At 44.4% G+C, this 23,307-nt stretch overlaps 1 protein-coding gene across 1 annotated transcript in view; it reads right to left on the reverse strand.

Annotated features, from left to right (window-relative positions):
* The window catches only part of DNAH10 (dynein axonemal heavy chain 10), a 156,977-nt gene that overhangs the window by 40,404 nt on the left and 93,266 nt on the right, over positions 1-23,307 (reverse strand). The window contains exons 46-56 of the mRNA XM_061384586.1: positions 21,380-21,532; positions 19,725-19,985; positions 16,974-17,146; positions 15,498-15,591; positions 14,962-15,129; positions 14,086-14,274; positions 10,908-11,079; positions 7,991-8,194; positions 6,992-7,072; positions 3,233-3,430; positions 2,381-2,542 (exon numbers count right to left, since the gene is read on the reverse strand). Coding sequence (XP_061240570.1) covers positions 2,381-2,542; positions 3,233-3,430; positions 6,992-7,072; positions 7,991-8,194; positions 10,908-11,079; positions 14,086-14,274; positions 14,962-15,129; positions 15,498-15,591; positions 16,974-17,146; positions 19,725-19,985; positions 21,380-21,532 — 1,855 coding nt within the window. The remainder of the gene's footprint in view (positions 1-2,380; positions 2,543-3,232; positions 3,431-6,991; positions 7,073-7,990; positions 8,195-10,907; positions 11,080-14,085; positions 14,275-14,961; positions 15,130-15,497; positions 15,592-16,973; positions 17,147-19,724; positions 19,986-21,379; positions 21,533-23,307) is intronic.

Here is a 23,307-nt window from a genome sequence, read left to right on the forward strand (position 1 = left end):
CAGTCCAAGGGACTCTCAAGAGTCTTCTCCAACACCACAGTTCAAAAGCATCAATTGTTCGGCGCTCAGCTTTCTTTACAGTCCAACTCTCACATCCATACATGACCACTGGAAAAACCATAGCCTTGACTAGTTGGACCTTTGTTGGCAAAGTAATGTCTCTGCTGTCTAGGTTGGTCATAACTTTCCTTCCAAGGAGTAAGTGTCTTTTCATTTCGTGGCTGCAGTCACCATCTGCAGTGATTTTGGAACCCAAAGAAATAAAGCCTGCCACTGTTTTCACTGTTTCCCCATCTATTTGCCATGAAGTGATGGGACCAGATGCCATGATCTTAGTTTTCTGAATGTTGAGTTTTAAGCCAAACTTTTCACTCTTCTCTTTCACTTTCATCAAGAGGCTCTTTAGTTCTTTCTTCTTCACTTTCTGCCATAAGGGTGGTATCATCTACATATCTGAGGTTACTGATATTTCTCCCGGCAATCTTGATTCCAGCTTGTATTTCTTCCAGCCCAGCGTTTCTCATGATGTACTCTGCATACAAGTTAAATAAGCAGGGTGACAATATACAGCCTTGACGAACTCCTTTTCCTCTTTGGAACCAGTCTGTTGTTCCATGTCCAGTTCTAACTGTGGCTTCCTGACCTGCATACAAATTTCTCAAGAGGCAGGTCAGGTGGTCTGGTATTCCCATCTCTTTCAGAATTTTCCAGTTTACTGTGATCCACACAGTCAAAGGCTTTGGCATAGTCAATAAAGAAGAAATAGATGTTTTTCTGGAATTCTCTTGCTCTTTCAGTGATCCAGCAGATGTTGGCAATTCGATCTCTGGTTCCTCTGCCTTCTCTAAAATCAGCTTGAACATCTGGAAGTTCACAGTTCACGTATTGTTGAAGCCTGGGTTGGAGAATTTTGAGCATTACTTTACTAGCGTGTGAGATGAATGCAACTGTGCAGTAGTTTGAGCATTCTTTGGCATTGCCTTTCTTTGGGATTGGAATGAAAACTGACCTTTTCCAGTCCTGTGGCCACTGCTGAGTTTTCCAAATTTGCTGGCATATTGAGTGCAGCACTTTCACAGCATCATCTTCTAGGATTTGAAATAGCTCAACTGGAATTCCATCACCTCCACTAGCTTTGTTTGTAGTGATGCTTCCCTAAGGCCCACATGACTTCCCATTCCAGGATGTCTAGCTCCACGTGAGTGATCACACCATCGTGATTATCTGGGTCAGGAAGTTCTTTTTTGTATAGTTCTTCTGTGTATTCTTGCCACCTCTTCTTAATATCTTCTATTTCTGTTATGTCCATACCATTTCTGTCCTTTATTGAGCCCATCTTTGCATGAAATGTTGCCTTGGTATCTCTAATTTTCTTGAAGAAATCTCTAGTCTTTCACATTCTATTGTTTTCCTCTATACGTTCATTCAGCCCAGCCCAAAAGTCACCCTCCCCCCAGGTCACTCTCAGTTTCATCACTCTATTTGCTTTATTTTATCTTAGTTTATTTGTGACACTAACCGCAATCTGAAATTTCATCTGATTCTTGGCTCATGAATGGGCTCCACTCACTAGAATGTAACCTTTCCAGGGGCTGTGACCCCACATTTAGAACAAAGCTTGGCATGGAGTAGGTGTACCAGCTTCATTAGTGCCCCCACCAAAATCCATGCCACTCAGAACCACAGAATATCACCTTATTTGGAAAGAGAGTCTTTGTAGATATAATTAGTTAACACAAGGTCATACTGGGTTAGGGTAGATCCTAAATCCAACAACTGTGTCCTTATAAGAAGCCATGTGAGGACATGGAGACGCAGTGGGAGAACGTCATGTGATGGAGGCAGAAGCTGGAGGAATGCGTCCAGAAGCCAAAGAACACTCAGGACTTCTGGCCACTGCTACAAGCTGGAAGAGGCCAGGAAGGGTCCTCTCCGGAGCCTTTGGAGGGAGCAGGGTCCTGCCAAGACCTTCATTTCAGACTTCTATCCTCCAAAGCAGTGAGAATACATAAATGTCTCTGTTTTAAAGCACCCACTTTGAGACTTTCATGGTGGTCCAGCGGTTCAGAGTCTGCCTTCCAATGCAGGGGATGTGGGTTTGATCCCTGGTCAGGGAACTAAGATCTACACATTGCAGAGCAGCTAGGCCCACGAACCACAACTGGAGAAAGCCTGTGTGCCATAGTGAAGACCCAGTGCAGCCAAAAAATAAGAATAAAAAAAATAAATCTTCAAAAAAAAAATAGTAATGGGTAGGTCAAAACATGCCAATTCCTACAAGTAGCTTCCCAGGGCTGTCATGCAATGGAGCCCTGTCCTGTCTGGGGTTTTTTGGTGGGAAGGGGGCAGTCCAGATCTCCAGAGCTGGCCCCACACTTGCCTATGGCTGTATTTGTGGCGATCTCCTCCAGTAGGGCCTCGCAAGCAGCCGACTTCTCCGCCAGCACGATCTTCTGCTCGGCCAGCTTCTGGTTCAGCTCATCCAGCTGGATGGTGGCCTCCTTCAGCTTGTCCAGGCCTCCCTCCAGACGCTTGCACTGAGCTGAGGAAAGGGAACACAGGTATTCATCCTTGAGGGGGCTCTGTTCTCAACCCACCCAACTACACGCAATGCAGTGAGATTCACCCAACTTGGGCTCACAGGAAAAAAATAAAAAATAAAATAAAATCATCTTAATGAGATGTCAAGCATCTCTCAGCACCTCCATTGCCATTTTGGTTTGGGGGTGGCATCTCTGAATGGCAACCCACTCCAGGATTCTTGCCTGGAGAATGCCATGGACAGAGGAGCCTGGTGGACCACAGTCCTTGGGGTTGCAAAACAGTCAGACGTGACTGAGCGACTAACACTTTGACTTCCAAAATGAATATACTTCTGAAAACAGTGCTTCATTTGACCAACAGCCAGAACCAGAGAATTTTTTAAAAAGTTTTCCAACAGAGAAATGCTTGTTCTCATTAAACGGTATCTCTAATGGAATGCAAATTTAGAGCTTAGAGCACATGGCCCAACACAGAAAAACAAAAATAAATGCATGCCAGGGCTTTGCCCACCCACACATATCCTTTTGAGGTGCAAAATCCAAAATGTGCTTTTCGGCTTTGCCTCAGTCCCAAGTATCGTCAATCTTGCTAAGAAAACATCTGCTTAAGGAAAACATCAGCACTGGGATCCTTACTTGTAAGGAATAACAATCTCTATGAATCGTTCCGTCCCCCTCCCAAGTCTTACCTATATTATACTGAGTTTTCTCATCCAGTAATTTTGAATACGTGTTAATAAAATCCAGGTAGTTCTTCGGAGTCACATAGTTGCAGCGCCTCAGTTTCTGTAGGAACTGTTTGCTGAATTCACCCACGGATTCGTGGACCAAAACAACATGTTCTACCAGATCTTCTATATTTTCTGCCGGGATCATCTGATTAGTTCCTGAAGAGGAAGGGATGGAAAAGGGTGGTTCATAAAGAAAGAGACAAGCAGTTCCTCAAAGAGTTAAACACGGAATTCCCATGTGACCCAACAAATCCGCTCCTAAGCACATTCCCAACGAGGTGAAAGACAGACACAGGCAGACTTTTGTATGTCAGTGTTCATAGCAGCACTAGTCACAGCAGCCAGAAGTGTCTACCAACAGATGGGCGGATACACAAAATACAGCCTGTCCATAAATGGAGTATTACTCAGCCTTAAAGAAGGAAATTCTGATACGTGCAGCAACATGGATAAACCTGGAAAACATGCAAAGTAAAAGAAGCCAGCCATAAAAGGACACATGAGACATCTAGAACTGTCAAATTAGTGGCAGAAAGTAAATTAGAGGCTCCGGGGTGGAGGGTGGGGCAGGGGGCGGGAGAACAGGGACTGAGTGTTTAATGGGGACAGAGCTTCCGTTTTAAAGATGAAAAAGGTTCTGGAGATGGACGGTGATATGAATTGCACAACATTGTATTAAAAAGTATAACAGTGCACACTTACAATGGTTTAAAACAGTTAAAATGGCAAATTTTGCATATTTTTTTACCACAATAAAATACAGTATAAAAATGCTTTAACAAAAAAGAGAAAAGCAGTTATCACTTGTCAGTGGCTTTTCTGGTTTTTCAAACCAGTCAATCCTAAAGGAGATCAGTCCTGAATATTCATTAGAAGGACTGATGCTAAAGCTGAAACTCCAATACTTTGGCCACCTGATGCAAAAAACTATCTCATTGGAAAAGACCCTGATGCCGGGAAAGATTGAAGGCAGGAGGAGAAGGGGACAACAGAGGATGAGATGGTTGGATGGCATCACCGACTCAATGGACATGAGTTTGGGTAAACTCCGGGAGTTGATGATGGATAGGGAGGCCTGGCGTGCTGCAGTCCATGGGGTTGCAAAGAGCTGGACACGACTGAGTGACTGAACTGAAATGACTGAGACCCTGGCAATTTCTCTAAGAACACAGAAAGCCAATTTTCTTTCCCTACGTAGGAAGGTCTGTCTTGCTAAAGGCTAACACAGTGTTGGGAGAGGGGCTTGAGATTCCAGGAAAGAAATTGACCCAGTGCCCTGCTATATTCCCTGCACCCAGCACGTATTTGGCACAAGGTAGATCTTCCTATGGGGTCTCCCAGGTGGTGCCAGTGGTAAAGAACCCACCTGCCAATGCAAGAGACATACGAGATGCAGGTATGATCCCCGGGTTGGAAAGATTCCTTGGAGGAAGGCATGGCACCCCACTCCAGTATTCTTTCCACGAGAATCCCATAGACAGGGGAGCCTAGGGCATCACAAAGAGTCAGACATGACTGAGAATCTGAGCTCAGGCCTTCCTATATGTCTGCTGAAAACTTAATAATCACTTCCAGTACCAAAACCACATCAACTTGAATTATCTCACAGATTGCAAAATATTTTCACCTCAAAAATGAAGGAAGGAAGTATGACCAAAAGTAGGCATTCATCCAGATTCTGCATATTTGATCTTGAATTATACCAGGGGTCAACAAACCACAGTCCACGGGCAAATTTTACAGCATGCATGAAAAGCTTTGCCTCACAAATATCTATACTTATTGGGCACAGTCATCCCAATTCCAGGAATATATCCTAAGAGAAAAATTCTAAGTAAATTCCATGCACCATTATTTATGATGCTTAACCACTGAATACTGAAAGCAGCTAAGTACTAATGCACAGACATGGCTAAAAAGCCTATGAAAGCCAAAGTGAAAAGACAGTGAAAGCGTCAGTCACTCAGTTGTGTCCGACTCTTTATGAAACCCCATGGACTGTAGCCCGCCAGGCTCCTCTATCCATGGCAAGAATACTGGAGTAGGTTGCCATGCCCTCCTTCAGGGGATCTTCCTGACCCAGGGTCGAACCTGAGTCTCCTGCATTGCAGGCAGATTCTTAACTGTCTGAGCCACACGGAAAGTCCAATGAAAGCTAAGGCACATCTATATCAGAGCTGGCAACTGCAGCCCCCAGGACAAATCTGGCCCACTGCCCATTTTTGTAAATAAAGTTTTACTGGCACACAGCCATGCCCATTGACTTACATATTGTCTATGGCCGCTTTCATGATGCAATGGTGAAACTGAGCAGTTGCAACAGAGACCATATGACCCACAATGCCAAAAATATTTATCATCTAGTCATTCTCCAGGTATTCTTGCCTAGGGAATCCCAGGGACAGAGGAGCCTGGTGGGCTGCCGTCTATGGGGTCGCACAGAGTTGGACACAACCGAGCGACTTCGTAGCAGCAGCATTTACAGAAAAAGTTTGCTGATCTTGGAGTTATATCATCAGAAAAGAGTCATATTCTTTTAGCCCCCTTCTCCAAAAAACTGCAATCTGTCTGTAAAGTGGGACTAGTTATTTATTGGATATGTATTTATAAGGCTAAAGCTATTCACAAGGTCACCCGGTGTCATAAAGCTGTTCAACTTAGGTCCATATAAAAGTTTTTCCCTAAGGATGAATTGACTGGCTTAAGGGCTTCCCTGGTGGTTCAGATGGTAAAGAATCTGCCTGCAATGCAGGAAACGTGGGTTTGATCCCTGGGTCGGAAAGATCCCCTGGAGAAGGGAATGGCAACCCACTCCAGTATTCTTGCCTGGAGACGTGGACAGAGGAGCCTGGCAGGCTACAACGCACAGGGCCACGAAGAGTCAGACCAGCTAAGTGACTAACACTTTCTTATTCTGAAGATTACCATTAATAACCAAGGCCTTAGGGAGTTGAAAATTCCACACTGATGGGTAATCAGTTTACCAAAAGATTTTTCAGACATCCTTGGGGTCAGCACACATTTTCTCTAAACAACCATGAGAACCAACTGTATAGCTCAGGGAACTCTACTCAGTGCTCTGTGGTGACCTAAATGGGAAGGAAATCCAAAAAAGAGAAGATATATGTATATGTATAGCTGATTCACTTTGCTCTACAGTAGAAACTAATACACACTGTAAAGCAACTATACTACAATAAAAAAAAATTTTTTTAAGAACCAAATAGTAAATTTTTAGGCTGTGTGGGCCATACAGTCTCTGTGTCAATTACTCAACTTTGTGGTTGTAGCATAAAAGCAGCCATAGACATTATGTTTATTATGTGTTTCAATAAAACTTCATTTACTAAGACAAGCAAGGGGCTGAATTTGGCCTGCAGACCATGGTTTGCTGACCCTTACTTTCTATGATATCTAATCAATTCTTATTCTGCATTATCTCTGTAAAACCCCTGAAGTCTCTTTGGACTAAAACACAATATGAACCAAAACACACGAACAATCATTTGTGACCGTGGAATCTACTGGACCAAAATTCAAAGTCTCGAAAAGGATAACAAATTGTTATACTGTTAATATATAGTATCTTTACCTGGAGAATCCCACAGAGGAGCCTGGTGGGCTATATTCCCTGGGGTCGGAAAGAGTCGGATATGACTGAGCGACTGAGCACGCACGCATACTGCTAACGTGGTCCTGGTATTAGCTGCCACTTACCTAAAAATGATTTTGCAACTGCATGCAGAGCTTGAGGAGGCCAGGGCATGAACCAGTCAATACCAGTGTTATTTACCAGACCTTGCAAAGAAAGAGAGATAAAAGAGATGATCCCTCTGCTACTCTGAGACCCACGGGAACATGGATACAGTCTTTGGGACCCAACAAATTGGTGAATGAGATGGACATGTCCAAAAACAACGATCAAAAACAGTTTCTCAGCCTCAGCACTATTGACATTTGACTGGATAATCCTCAGTGATGGGACTGTCTGTGCATTGTGGGGTGTTTGGCAACACCTGGTCTCTATCAGCTAGATACCAATTATACATAGCCCGCCCCACCCAAATTGTGACAACCAAAAATGTCTCCAGGCATTGACAAGTGTCCCCTGGGGAGCAAAACTGCCCCCCACCCACATTCTAGGGATAGGTTCTGCTACTTCCATGAGGATGCCAGAATTTTCCAAATAGAAGGGAGCAGAGAGCTATATTGTGTACATTATGGGCCTCGAGGCTGGGACTATGAGCTTTTCCTCATGTTAGAAAGACATCAGCCAGGACTTCCCTGAAGGTTCAGTGGTTAAGAATCCACCTGCCAATGCAGGGGACGAGGGTTCAATCCCCGGTGGGGGAACTAAGATCCCATATGCCTTGGGGCAACCAAGCCCTCCTGCACCACAACTAAAGAAACCCATTCACTGCCACAAAGACACAGCACAGTCAAAATAAATCAATAATAAAAACTTTTTTGAAAATTTAAAGTAAAAAAAGAAGGGCACCAGCCATCCATCTGCAACACAAGAGCTGGTTGGCGATTGTTGAGTGGTGGCTCCAGGCTCATCCTACATGGCAGGACTCAACTTTCAACCTAACGACCATGTCATGGGTCACTTGGCTGGTGGAACCGTGGAACCTCAGGATGCATGTCACTCCCTCACCCAAAGCATGTGCCCTACTGAAGGGGAAGAAAGGATTTGCAGGCTCTGCTCCCGGGCACCTGGGAAATTTCTGCAGCGGGTCCTCAGGGTGTCCCCCACCGGCGACATGCCCAGGACGATGTGCAGGTTGTTGGCACTCTTGTTCACGAAGTACTGCCACACGGACTCCTTGGCCGGGCCTGTCCCTTGCTTCAAAGCCTCTGGCCCAATCTGACTGAGGATAGACTCCTTTTCCTCGTCTGGGAAAAGCGCGGGTACGATGCCTAGAAAACAAAGGCCAGCATTTTGTTCAGTCTCAGGTTATTTCTCGAGGCACTGAAATGGCAGGAGCACAGTCCATGGGGTCGCAAAGAGCCAGACATGACTGAGCAGCTGAACACACGCTGTGTAACCAAAGAGCAGTCACTGCTGAGTCTGAAGAGCAGGGCTTGGGTCCCGGCTCTGAGACCCAAGGCTCACTCACCATGTGTGAAAATCCCTTTGGACCTCAGTCTCCTCATCCATGAAATGGAAATAACAAATGCCTGCTACTTACCTGGGTGGGTTAATGTGAGCATCAGAGCTGGAGTTCTCAACATCAGAGCAGGAGTTCTCAAGGGGACAATTTTGCCCTCCCCAAGAGATATCCCCAAGAGACAAAAGATGATGCTGTGAAAGTGCTGCATTCAATATGCCAGCAAATTTGGAAAACTCAGCAGTGGCCACAGGACTGGAAAAGGTCAGTTTTCATTCCAATCCCTAAGAAAGGCAATGCCAAAGAATGCTCAAACTACCACACAATTGCACTCATCTCACATGCTAGCAAAGTAATGCTCAAAATTCTCCAAGCCAGGCTTCAACAGTATGTGAACCGTGAACTCCCAGATGTTCAAGCTGGATTTAGAAAAGGCAGAAGAACCAGAGATCAAATTGCCAACATCTGCTGGATCATCGAAAAAGCAAGAGAGTTTCAGAAAAACATCTACTTTTGTTTTATTAACTACATCAAAGCCTTTGACTGTGTGGATCACAACAAACTGGAAAATTCTTCAAGAGATGGGAATACCAGGCCACCTGACCTGCCTCCTGAGAAATCTATATGCAGGTCAGGAAGCAACAGTTAGAACTGGACATGGAACAACAGACTGGTTCCAAAACAGAAAAGGAGTACATTAAAGCTGTATATTGTCACCCTGCTTATTTAACTTATATGCAGAATACATCATGCAAAATGCTAGGCTGGATGAAACATAAGCTGGAATCAAGATTGCCAGGAGAAATATCAATAACCTCAGATATGCAGATGACACCACCCTTATGGGAGAAAATGAAGAAGAACTAAAGAGTCTCTTGATGAAAGTGAAAGAAAATAGTAAAAAGTTGGCTTAAAACTCAACATTCAGAAAACTAAGATCATGGCCTCTGGTCCCATCACTTCATGGCAAATAGATGGGGAAACAATGGAAACAGTGACAGACTTTATTTTGGGGGGCTCCAAAATCACTGCAGATGGTGACTGCAGCCATGAAATTAAAAGACGCTTACTCCTTGGAAGAAAAGCTATGACCAACCTATATTAAAAGTAGCATATTAAAAAGCAGAGACATTACTTTGCCAACAAAGGTCTGTCTAGTCAAAGCTATGGTTTTTCCAGTAGTCATGTATGGATGTGAGAGTTGGACTATAAAGAAAGCTGAGTGCCTAAGAATTGATGCTTTTGAACTGTGCTGTTGGAGAAGACTCTTGAGAGTCACTTAGACTGCAAGGAAATCCAACCAGTCAATCCTAAAGGAAATCAGTCCTGAATATTCATGAGGACTGGTACTGAAGCTGAAACTCCAATATTTTGGCCACCTGAAGCGAAGAGGTGACTCATTGGAAAAAACCCTGATGCTGGGAAAGATTGAAGGAGGAAGGAGAAGGGGAGACAGAGGATGAGATGGTTGGAGGGCATCACTGACTTAACAGACATGAGTTTGGGTAAACTCTGGGAGTTGGTGATGGACAGGGAAGACTGGTGTGCTGCAGTCCACAGAGTTGCAAAGAGCGATTGAATGACTGAGCTACTGAACTTAACTCAAGAGATATCTGGCAATGTCTGGAGACATTTTGGTTGTCCAGTGTGTGTGTGTGTGTGTGTGTGTGTGTGTGTGTTGGGGATGGTACTAGTGTCATCTAGTGAGTAGAGGCCAGGGATGCTGCTAACATCCCATAATACCCAGAACAGCCTCCACAACAAAGAATAGAATTATTCCCGCTCCTAATGTCATTCATGTCAAGGATGAGATGCAAAGTCTTCATGATGCAGCAAAGCAAAAGGGCTTCAGACCTATTTGACCTGCATCGTATGGGGTACAGACCCCTGGGGACCCCACCCAGTCTCCAAGGAAAATATACCCCGAGCCCTGCAATGGGGTTTACAGATAGAGAATAGGTCTGACATTCACATCCCAATTACAAGTTTGTGACCCACGCACGGAAAGTCCGCTGCCAACCCAAGGACACGTGTGCTAAATGCCACATAAGTAGCCGGGATGGTAAGACGCCCAGGCATTCAGGAGACAGGAGACTGCCAGAGGAGGGATACCAGCAAGGCCCTAGAGCTAAAACCTGGGGCAAGGTTTCCTTGGTGCCGGACTGGAAAGTGGAGGTCTGCTCTTTGTGTCCCTGGCCCCTGTCCACTCCCCTCTTTCTAGTCCGAGGTCCCTCTTTTCCTTTGGTGATTCACTTCACATTCATTCTGAGTCTGGATGTGGTTTGAGGGTGGCTCTGACACTACCCCAGGCATGATCAATCAGCATCCTGCATCACCCACCATAGACACTGGACCCTCAGCCTGAGATGCACCTGCTGGCTCCTACCCACCTGTGAGAGCTTGAATAATACCTCCTGTGTAGGTAGGAAGTGCGCTTAAGAGGTAACGCTTATCAGACAGCCTCCGCTGAAAGCTGAGCCGCAGAGACCAGCAAACCCCATGTGAGACCAGCGTCCCGGTACCTGAGGTGAGCATGTTGTTGACGAGCTCCAGGAAACCCTCCTCGGCCACGTGGGCATCCGTGAACAGGAAGATCATCATCTTGTTCTCAATGCCAAGTTTCAGGTAAAGGTTCTTCAGGTCGTCCCGGAAGTTGTTCTCAGAGTAGCCCCGGCTCAGGAGGATCTCAAACACCTGCGGACATGGAGCACAGCATCCCCGTGAGACCACTGGCCCAAGGGAGGGTCTCCACGTAAGTGCAGAGCGAGAGGGCGGCTCCCAGCTGAGCCACCATCAAAGAGGAACCAGGACCACAGAACCGGATGACTGGGGACATTTTCACAAAATACGGTTGAGTGAGAAAGACGGGACACAGAAAACTGACACTCCTTTTTGTCGAACAAACCACAGTGGATGTTCTGTGCAGGCGCGCACGTGGGCGAGGTGAGTGTGTGCAGGGAACAAGGCTCCTGCAGATGGATTATGAATAGGGCAGAAAAAAGGGGAGTGGGGGCAGTGAAAAGGACAGCCTCCATCATTAAAAACGAATAATTGGATGGGACTTCCCTGGCAGTCCAGTGGTTAGGACACCGTGCTTCCACTGCAGGGGCCACGGGTTCGATCCCTGGTCGGGGAACTAAGATCCCGCAAGCCATGTGATGTGGCAGAAAAGAGTCATTTGAATTATAGGGAAGGAGATAAGGCAGAGATGGGCCACGCAACAGAGGAAATGGGTGTGGGTACAGACTCCCCATGGACAGAGGAGCCTGGCAGGCTACAGTCCATGGGGTCACAAGAGTCGGACACAACCTAGCAACTAAGCCACCACCACAGTCACCGTGAGCTCATTTAAAATGAGATAAATTGTGAGAAGATGTGTAAAGAAAAAAGACTGAAGAAGAAGCAATTTTTAAAATATTAAATTCAAAAATCCTCTGACACACAAAATAGATATAAATGGAAATAGGACACATACATAAAGCTAAGTCTTTTCTGTTCAAGCATTTCCTCCGGCTCAGATGTGTAGAAGTTTAACTGTGAGCAGTCGTTTTAAAACAGCTCAGATTTATGGTAGCAGAGAAACCCTTCATTTCCTCTCTCCTCTCCACCTCTATTCACACACACACACAAACATACACACACAAAGCCTCTTTCACACTCAGCCAGTCATGCACATTCATAGCCACACATGCTCACATGGTAACTCCCACACTCAACACACTTTTATGTTTATGGGCACACACGTAGTTTGTCACACACTTTCACAGTCATAGTCACTCACACACATTCTCACACACACAGTTACACAAACTTGCATGTCCAAACTTGCACACAGTCTCACACACAGTCACACACACAAACTCAGGGCAATTTGGATGCCCTTCAGCCAAATGTAATCTGGCCCGGCACAGCCATAAATAAATAGACAAGGCTGTCAATTCTTTTAAAGAGTAATACAATAAATAAATAAATAAAGAGTAATAAACGACATACAATGAATAATAGAATGCCACCGCACCCACCACCCATATTTAACATTTGCTAAAAACCCAAAACTCATATACTTTCTTCAAACCTATTTTTAACAAAGCTATGGATAAAATTAAAAGTCCTTTACTTCTCCCCTGGTCCTCCATCCCCAGGCCCCCCAGTTCTTTGGCCCTCCTTCGAGGCAAGTGGGATCTCAGTTTTCTACCAGGGATCACATCCGTGGCCCTGCAGTAAAGGAGCCAAGTCCTAAGCACTGGACCACCAGGCAAGGCCCTTGGCCCTTTTTACTCCCACTTCAAGGAGGCACACTCCACCACGAATTCGCCTTTCTAATGTGAACTCTAGTGTCATGGGTCAAAAACCTTTTAAAAACATATACCCTTGAATCCTCTAACTTCCAAATTTCAAAAAAAATGATCATAAAAACAGAGCAAAACAATAGGCAAAAACAGAGGCATCGAGGATAATGCAAGACCCGAGTCACGAACAGAATCAGATACCAAAGAACTAAGGAGGGTGTGTGGGGAGGGTGAGCAGTGGAGTTGACGCTTCTTCAAAACTGAGTCTCACTGCAGGATGCACGTCTCACAGTGATGCACCAGGCTGGCAAGTTACGTGTGGGCACTGCAGGACTATCTGTAAGAGTCTCAGGGTGGTGTAGAGACATGGGGCCCCACTCACACAGTGCTGGAGGGATGTCAAATGGTGCAGCCCCTTGGGCAAACAATCTGGCAGTTTCTCAGATGGATCAACAGAGAATTACCCTACGACCCAGCAACTCCACTCCTAGCATCCACCCAAGACAAATGAAAATATATGTCCCTGCAGAATCCTGTACATGAATGTTTATACCAGCATAATTCATAGTAGTCAAAAGATGGAAGTAATCCAAATGACTGTCAATGAATGAATGGATAACTGAAACGTGGTCTACCATACAATGGAACGTGATTCAGCCACATAAGGAATGAAACACTTACACGGGGACGACGTTTGGAAACATTATGCTAAGTGCAAGAAGGCGTCACAAAAGACCACAGGCTTTGAGATCCTATTGTATGAAAAGCCCAGAATAGGAAAGTCAAGAGAGAAAGAAAGATTAATGATGTCTTAAGGCTGAGGGGCTGGAAGAACAGGAAGATACGGAGCTTGGGATTTCTTCTTTGGATGAAGAAAATGTTCTGAAATTGAATGTGATGGTTTCACAACCTTCTGAACATAAAAAATTATTGAATTGTATACCTTAAGTGGATGAATTGTACGATTTAGATATTGTATCTCAATAAAAATATTTTTTTGTTGTTTCTGTTTAATTGTTTTTTGAAGATTCTAAGAATGGCTCAGAACTTTGGATGGTGGTTGTATTGAAACAACAGCACATCAATGACCATGAACACTGGGTCCATGGAGGTTTTGGCTAAGATCCCCTCTACACGAGTACACATCACACATTATGCATCACAGGACTTGCTCATGTTTGACTCTCGAACTTGATTTGACATATTCTACATTCCAAAAACAATACAATAGTTAGATGCTTCAAATATTCAGTTAAAATAATATCGATTCCCCCCTCCCAGAAAAAACCATTTGATATTCTGAAAAAGCATCATGTTATGATCTGTAATACATTGTTCAAATTTTTGCAGGAACTACTAACTGCAGAAATTGGCATAGCAAAGCCATTTTCTAGCAGGGAGTTTGGCTCACCTCGTAGCCAGCTGTGAAGGCAGCCAACCTGGCCAGAGACTGCTTCCCAGAGCCCCCAACCCCAACCAGCAGGGCGTGGCCTCGGTCCATTCGAATGATGCGGTGCACACGGGTCAGATGCTCCAGAGCATCGTCAAAGAGAACCAAGTTCATTTTGGTGTTGCTTTCATTATACTCTTCAAGGATTTCCTGAATTTTAGACCAAAAATAAAATTTTTTTAAGGACCACTGACTTTTAAGAGACAGACTCTCTCTTCTGTGCAGGAGAGATTAAAAATGGAGGAGAGACTGTTTTGAATGTCAATAGTGGTTGAAATGAGTAAATCATTTGGGTTCACAAGACTAACTTTCACAAACAAGATTTCAATCTGCGGGACATCCCAGGCATCCAGTGGGTAAGATGCTGAGCTTCCAATGCAGGGGTCATGAGTTCGATCCCTGGTCAGGGAACTAAGAACCCTCATGCTGCACGGCATGGCCAAAATAAACTGACTAAATTAAATAAAATTTAAAAAGATTTCGATCTGCTGGTCTGTGATCAGCCAGCAGTAAGCCAAAGATGACCACAAGGCTTGCCTTATGAATTAAGATGAAAATGAACATTAGGGAATCAGATGAGGGGTTCCCAAAGTTGGGTGTGCACCAGAACCCTGGCACCCTCCATGGGTTTGATGAAGGGAAACGTATGAAGATGGGTCCCAGGGGTCTGAGTGAATAAATTCATCAGGTCATTGACATGCACCACAGGACGTGGACACCACTGGGTCAGACACAAGCCCACATTCCCAAGTTACAGACAGGCACGGCGTTCTCCCCAGCTCCACCTCCTGGGCACCCATGTAATGTAATCCTGGGAGAGGGGAGCCCCGTCCGCACCTGGAACAAAGCCTTGGCTGCCTCATAATCCTGAATATCTTCATAAATGCGTGCTTCCTCTTCATGCAGAGCTGTCCGGAAGTCTCCAAACAGAATGGGGTCCCTCATCACCACCTCCACATCATCGTTAAAATGTGCCGTGACCAAGATTCTTATGTGCTCCTGGACCTTACAACACAAGATCACTTCAGGACCCAAACTCCCACCACGCATGTGCTAAGACTTATCAGAAAAAGAGCATAGGCTAGGATTATCTGAAGTCATTTGCATTTGATTTTTTTCCCCTTTGCTGCTAAGTACTTAACAATTCACCCTCCTTTATCTATTGACTTCCATTGTTAGTCTCTATTTTTCTGTAAAGTCCCATATAAAAAAATACATTAAAAAAATGTTGTGTTTTTGTTTTGTACTTTTTCATTTCACCCAGAGACAAATTTTGTAGTTAGAGTTTTGCTTTTTGTTTGTTTGTTTTGAGTTCTGGGTGGTTTTTGTTTGTTTGTCTTTTGCATTTGCTGGTACATTTTCAATGTACTGACCAGCTCCTTGTCTGTTTCATTGATCAACCGGTCATGGAAGACTCTCAGACACTCATTCCTCCAGACTCTCACCATCTGGGTCACCGTCTGGAATCTACAGGATGGAAGGGGCAAAATTAGCCACAAAGTTATCTAGAGAAGAGCAGGCTGGATGCTACTATTTTCAGATGACTATACAGGGTGCAGAAAAGGACATATCTATAGTCTCCCCCCTCAACCCAGTTCCATATTAATTGAAACTTAATGACGTGAAGTGAAGTGAAAGTCACTCAGTGTCCGACTCTTTGCAACCCCACAGACTATAAAGTCCATGAAATTCTTCAGGCTAGAAAACTGGAGTGGGTAGCCTTTCCCTTCTCCAGGGGATCTTCCCAACCCAGGGACCAAACCCAGGTCTCCCGCATTGCAGGCAGATTCTTTACCAGCTGAGCCACAAGAGAAGCCCAAGAATACTGGAGTGGGTGACCTATCCCTTCTCCAGGGGATCTTCCCAACCCAGGGATTGAACTGGAGTCTCCTGCATTGCAGGTGGATTCTTTACCATCTAAGCTATCAGGGAAGCCTGAAACTTAATGGACACTAACAATTTAAATGTAAAGACTATAATGTTGTCATTTATAGCTCCTCCTGCTGCAGAGAAAAAAAAAAGAACATTATCTACAAGTGATGTAAATGACATGAGAACTTAATGGGACTCCTCCTCACTGGAATTTATTAATTTAACATCAGCTGCAGAGCCACTGGCAGCTCCTTTTTCTAAGAACCAGCTCCACCTGACCCCAATTCTGGGTCTTTCTCTGGTTTCTGGCAAAGAGGCCTCACTCCACCCATAAATACCCAGACCGGCCCCCTCCTGAACTGCCATTCTGAACCTTTCAAGGGCACTGAGAGTCACTGTGGGCATGTGGAAAGTTCCTGATTCATTTTTCAATATTTTGTGGATTCATAATGTAAATCCATAAAATTGGGACATCCCTGAAAATCTACATAGATGAAATATACATTAATGTAAATACACAAATTCATCTAGTTTTCATGAGTAAATTTCTACACCAAGACTTAAATCCCTCTGTCTTCTGTGGTTAACTTCTCCCAAAGACACATAAAATATAACCAGTTGGCAACTGGAAACAATTCAGTTGTATGAATGAAAGACTCCACTGGGCAAACTCCACCTTTAGAACTGAGAACAAAGGTCGGCATAACATCCCCACCTCTGGGTTGAACACACCTGTCCACTTGGCCTCACACCTGCCTCTCTTGGCTTCCCCAGCCTTCAACTCAAGGGCTCAAGAGGCATCAAGTCTTAACCAAGCATTTGACTCTGTTCTTCGTTTAACATAAACAAAAAGACACTGGGTGATTAATTGACACATGGATTCACATCGCATTTCCTGATAGCTCCTCTGTCTTAAAAGAATAGGAGAAGCTATCATACCAATGAGGCATCTTTTAGTAAGATAAGACAAAACTCACCGTTCCGGGTTAGTGAGGACAAGACCGTTATAAACCCGTGAGAGATCTCGAAGGTTAAAGATGTAATGGAACTTGGACGGGGTGGGCGGCAGATCCTGAACAATGTTTTTGTAAAGAGTCAACGTGCAGGATGTCAGCTTGTCACTCACAGCCACGATGCTCTCATGAAACACCTACAGAATGAAAAGACCCGCCCCCCCACACCAAGTGTCTCTCAATGGATGAACGGGTAAGCAAAATGTGGTCCATCCATTATCATGGAGTATGATTTGGCCAGGAAGAGGAGCAAAACACTGACATAGAATACAATGTAGATGAACCTTGAAGACATCATGCTGAGTGAAAGAAGCCAAACACAGAAGACCACATATTGTATGATTCCACTGATAGGAAGTGTCCAGAATAGGACAATCCACAGAGACAGAGTCCAGATTAGTGGTTGCCAGGGGCTGAAGGACAGAATGGAATAACTGTTTTGGGGGTGATAAAAATATTCTGGAACTAGACAGTGGTGATAGTTGTACAACATTATGAAAGTACTAAGTGTCACTGAACTGTGTATTTTTAAATGGTTTTAATAGCTAGTCTTACATTGCATGAATTTTTCTATAATTTTTAAAACATATTTTATTTATTATCTTACTTATTGGCTGTGCTAGGTCTTTGTTGCTGCACTGGGGCTTTTCCTAGTTTTGGCAAGTGGGGGCGACTGAGCTGCAGTGCTCAGGCTTCCCACTGCAGTGGCTCCCCTCACACACACACCCGGCCCCCAGTGCTGAGCACAGGCTCCCGGCACGCAGGCCCAGCACTTGAGGCTGACAGGCTTAGCTGCTCCACAGCATATGGGATCCTCCCAGACTAGGGATTGAACCGGTGTCCCCTGCACAGCAGATTCTTAACCACTGGACCAACCACCAGGGAAAACCCATCATCAATTTTTTTGTGAGGAGGTAAGAAAAAAAAAGGAAGGACCAGAGAAACTAATCATCTGATCTGCTTTTGTTTCCCCAGATTTTCACATTAACTGACAAGTCAACATGATATGAAACCAAAGCCCCAAACCAACCCTCCATCTGAGACTGATGTGACTTGCACAGACCTCACAGTTTTGGAAGTGAATGGCTTGTGGTAGGGCATGAACATGCCAGGTGCTCCCTGATCACATCTGGCCTTCCCACACCTTCATCTTTCTTGCCTGGTCCCTCAAGACTTTGAGTGAGCAAGCCTGCTTTAGAAGAGCGATGCCAGGATCAGAGGTCATTATTTAAATGAAGGGGTTCCATTTGTAAAGTGTGAAAATGTTAGTCGCTCAGTCATGTCCGACTCTTTGTGACCCCATGGAAGGTAGCCCACCAGGCTCTGTCCATGGGATTCTCCAGGCAAGAATACTGGAATGAGTTGCCATTCCCTTCTCCAGGGGATCTTCCTGACCCAGAGTCTCCTGGATTGCAGGCTGATTCTTTAGGGTCTGAGCCACCAGGGAAGCCCATCTGTAGAGGTCATGTAAATCATGGTGACATAACAGCAGTAACTAGTATCTAGTGAGGATCGGTGTGTGCACTCTGCCACACACATTACATGCACTTTCTCCCTTCATTCTTCCAAAACATCAGGGAGGCCAGTACCAGCATTACTTCCCTATTCTGGATGAGGATGGGCATAGGAGAGAGCTCCAGGGACTTGCCCAAGGAGCAGAATGGGTACTGACTCCAGAGCCCACATCCTGTAGTTGCTTCATTGCTGTCACTCAAGGTGGCCTATGTAACTCAGGGCCACACCATGATTCCCATGGGCCCTAGGCACTGATGCCTTCATGGGCCCCTTCCTCCATAAAAATATATTACTTATATATACATTTATATATTCTTTTATTACTTAATTATAATTAAATATATTAGCTTGTATATTTTATGATTAACTTGGTATAAAGATGAATATAATCTAGGCTGGATTAGACTGATTCCTTTCTTCTGATTTTGAGAGAAATTAAAACCTGTTCATGGGCCTCTAAAAGCACCATGGGCTCTAGGCCTGGTGCTTGCTGTGCCAAATGCATACATCATTACCAAGTTTCTACCAACACCAGGCCCTCCGGTTTAGACTTCTAATTAAGTCAAGTTACCCACAGCCTAAATGGGAGAAGAATTTGAAAAAGAATAGGACTTCCCTAGGTCATGTACACATTGCTATATTCAAAATGGATAACCAACAAGGACCTGTTGTATAGCACATGGAACTCTACTCCATGTTATGTGGCAGCCTGGATGGGAGGAGGGTTTGGGGAAGAACGGATACCTGTATATGTATGGCTGAGTCCCTTCCTGTTCATCTGAAACTGCCACAACATTGTTAATCAGCTATAACCCAATACAAACTAAAAGTTAAAAGTTTGAAGGTGAAAAAAAAGAATAGGACTTCCCTGGTGGTCCAGTGGTAAAGAATCTGCCTGCCAATGAAGGTTCAGCACAATATCCCTGGGTCCAGTGGTAAAGAATCTGCCTGCCAATGAAGGAATATAGGTTCGATCTCTGGTCCAGGAATATCCCACACACCTCATAGCAGCTGATGAAGCCCATGCACCCTAGGGCCCGTGCTCCTCAACAATAGAAGACCCTACTCACTGCAACTAGAGAAAGCCTGCATGCAGTGATGAAAACCCAGCATGGTCAAAAATACATGAGTCAAGAAATTTTTTTTTAAATAAAAAGAAAAAAATAGATTCGTGTATATGTAAAAAAAAAAAAAAGTTACCGAGGTATGGCCTTTGAGGATAGAGGAATAAATTAAGTGCAAAGACTCCTCGGAAGGAAAGGGAATGTTGAAGACACTGAAGAGCGAAGTAAATCTTGGATCGACTTCGTTGCGGCCTCCTCCGGCTTTCCCCATCGCAGCAATAAAGCCGAGGTCGCGGATGCTTTTACAGTTCAGCTCCTTCCCCCGGTCGTACAAGAAGCCTTTTTCCAAGAGCAGTTTCAGCAGGGCAATTGGCTGCTGTGTGCCATATTCATCCACCTCAATTGTTTTAAAGAAGAGGAAGAACAGTGATATTGTAAAGCAGAACCCAGCAACACCTTTGTTGACCATCTCAACTAAATCCCCTGGAGAAGGGAAAGGCTACTCACTCCAGTATTCTGGCCTAGAGAACTCTATGGACTGTATAGTCCCTGGAGTCACAAAGAGTCGGACACGACTGATCGACTTACACTTTCATTTCAGCTAAATCCCATCTCCTTTCACCCTCTCAGAGTGCTCTGGTTTGAGTTTCACTGGGCTTCTCAAAGTTTGCAGTTCTGTATATTCATTTGTAGTTTGTTTTTTTTTTTTAAATCTGTGTCCCTCTCTAGATTGTAAACTCGCTGAAGGCAGGAACTACATATATTTTGTTCATCACTTCACAGCACCAGTCCCCATAGGAGATGCTCAATAAATATGTCAATTGGATGGATGGATGGATAAACAAGTGTATGGATGGATGGCTGGATGCATAGATCGATAGATGCATAGAGAGATGGGTGTGTGTATGGGTATAAACATGGGTGAATAAATGCATGGATGGATGTATGGATAGATGGATAGATGCATGGATGGATGGAGAGATGGATGGATGCATGGATAGATGGATGCCTGCATGCATCCATGGACAGACGCATGGATCCTGGCTTTGTAAACAGTCCATCTAGAAGATACATTTTTGGTTCTGCAGACATGATAATAAATTTCAATCCCAGTACTAAGAAAACTTTGCACCTCTTAGGCTCTAGCCCCAGAAACAAACTCCTGGTGCCTGTGAACATTCCCTTGCTCTAGGGAATTTTGGTAAAATCTAGATTTTGGTAAATCTAGAGGAATTCTTAGGAAGTGCCTGCCCTTACACTTCCCATGTATGTCACTCAGTCATGTCTGACTCTTTTATGACCCCATGGGCTGTAACCTGTAAGGGTCCTCTCTCCACGGGATTCCCCAGGCAAGAATACCAGAGTGGGTTGCCACTTCCTAGTCCAGGGGATCTTCCTGACCCAGGGATTGAACCCACGTCTCCTGCATCTACTGCACTGGCAGGCAGACTCTTTACCACTGTACCACCTGGCTTCCCAGGTGTACAGGAGTGAGAACAGTATTATTATCTAAAGTATAGCTCATCTGGAACCACTTACTCAAACATACATGGAACTATATACACTGAATATAGTTCAGAAGCTGCCTGCTACCTGCTTTAATCCTTGGAGAAACTAAGGAACGCATCTAAGGAAAGAGTCCCTCCAGTCACATGGTCCCCTAAGCTGATTCTCCATAACCTGGCCCTACAGACATTGTGAAGACTAAAAGACAGATGCTTTCACGTTCACTCAAACCCGTTACATAGTCCCGCCACTGCCCCCCCACCCCACCCGCTCGGCCTCACCAACCTTTGGCATGTTCATGTCATCCATGAACACCAGGAGGCGTTTTCCCATGGGTGGGCCATAAGTGTCTTTGGTTCGTTTTTCCACATTGGCTTCTAAATTTCTTTGGATATCCATGGACGTGGTGCGGGAGGAGAAACTGACCATTAACACAATCTGAAACAGAAAGAGATAATTCCAAAACACGGTCTTTTTTCATGGTACCTACATGAAATATTTGATTGTAAGCTACCATCTATTTTACAGATTCACTGGTATCTGAACTAATTTTTTTGCAACCCAATACGAGCCTGAAGTTCATTGTATATTTTAACGCTAAAGCAAGAATTCCTCTTTCCTTATGAAAGGTTGTAAGAGGCAATAACTAGTTGCCAGGTGAACAGTGTGGACTGGGGAGCAATGTGGATTGGTCGGGGTGGGGGGTACTGGGCCTACACAGTTCTAACCAGGCGACCTCAGAACCATTGCTTAAGCTTTCAGAGCCTCCTTCTTCTCATCTGAAATATTATTTTAATGATATTTATTTGCACTACTTCACAGAGTGATTTTTATCATGTGAGATGAAATATATCAAAGTATTTTCAAAACGACGAAGCAATATTCAAATATAAGTTACTATCACGCCTGCTACATCTAAATAAATAAGTCAAAGAAAGCACAAACATGCAAACTGGTATATACTGAATGCATAAAGAACAAAGTCCTACTACACAGCACAGGGAACTATATTCAATATCCTGCGATTAAACCACAGTGGAAAAGAGTATGAAAAAGAAAGTGCACATATATATATATGTGTTTGTCTGTTAATTGTTCAGTCATGTCCAACTCTTTGCAACCCCATGGACTGTAGCCCACCAGGCTCCTCTGCCCATGGAATTCTCCAGGCAAGAATACTGGAGTGGGTTGCCATTCCCTTCTCCAGGGGATCTTTCTGACCCAGGGATCGAACCCGAGTCTCCTGTATTGCTGGCAGATTCTTTACCGTCTGAGCCACCAGAGAAGCCTATATAAAGAAACTATACGTGTATATATGTGTATGTATATAAACACATATAAACTATATATGTGTATATAAAACTGAGTCATTTTGCTGTATAGCAGTAATTAACACAACATTGTAAATTAACTATATTTCAATAAAAAAAAATTTTTTTAAAGAACACAAACAACCACTGATTAGTCCTTGGAAGGAACTGCTGAGAAAAGGGTAAGGGAGGGCCCCTGGTCCCTCTGTGGGGTGGACATTTTCATGCACGTGTACTTGGGGTTTCTCCCTCACCCCTTCTTGGAGCAATTAATGACAGATCATTGATCAGTGGCTCCCATACTTAATTATGCATCAGAACCACCTGGAGGGATCTTCCCCTCAGCCCAATGGGTTCCCATCCTGAGAGTTTCCGATTCAGTAAGTCCCAGTTTAAGCAAGTTTTCAGGTGATACTTATGCTGCAGGTCCAGGGACCACACTTTAAGAAACCCTGTGGGACTTCCCTGAGGGTCCAGTGAGTAAGAATCCACTTGCCAACACAGGGAACATGAGTTCGATCCCTGGTCAGGGAACTAAGGTCCTACATGCCTCAGAGCAATTAAGCACACGTACCTAGAGCCTACAACAAAGAGTCTACAACAGCCTCTTCTCTGCAACAAGAGAAGCCACCACAATGAGAAGCCTGTGTATCACAACCAGAGAGTAGCCCCTGCTTGCCGCAACTGGAGAAAGCACGCACGCAGCAACAAAGACCCAGTGCAACCAAAAATATAAATAAATAAAAAAGAACCACTGCCTTAGATAACACCCTTCTCCTGGGTGCCCACAAATGCAGGTGCAGCTGACCTGAACATGGGGGAATAAACATGCATGTCTGTACTGTGAACGTGTTTGGATGTGTCTTTCTTTTTTTGTCTCACCTTGAGGCTTGCCAGATTTTA

Source organism: Bos javanicus, chromosome 17, assembly GCF_032452875.1.
Source record: "Bos javanicus breed banteng chromosome 17, ARS-OSU_banteng_1.0, whole genome shotgun sequence".
In the NCBI taxonomy this organism is placed as follows: Eukaryota; Metazoa; Chordata; class Mammalia; order Artiodactyla; family Bovidae; genus Bos; species Bos javanicus.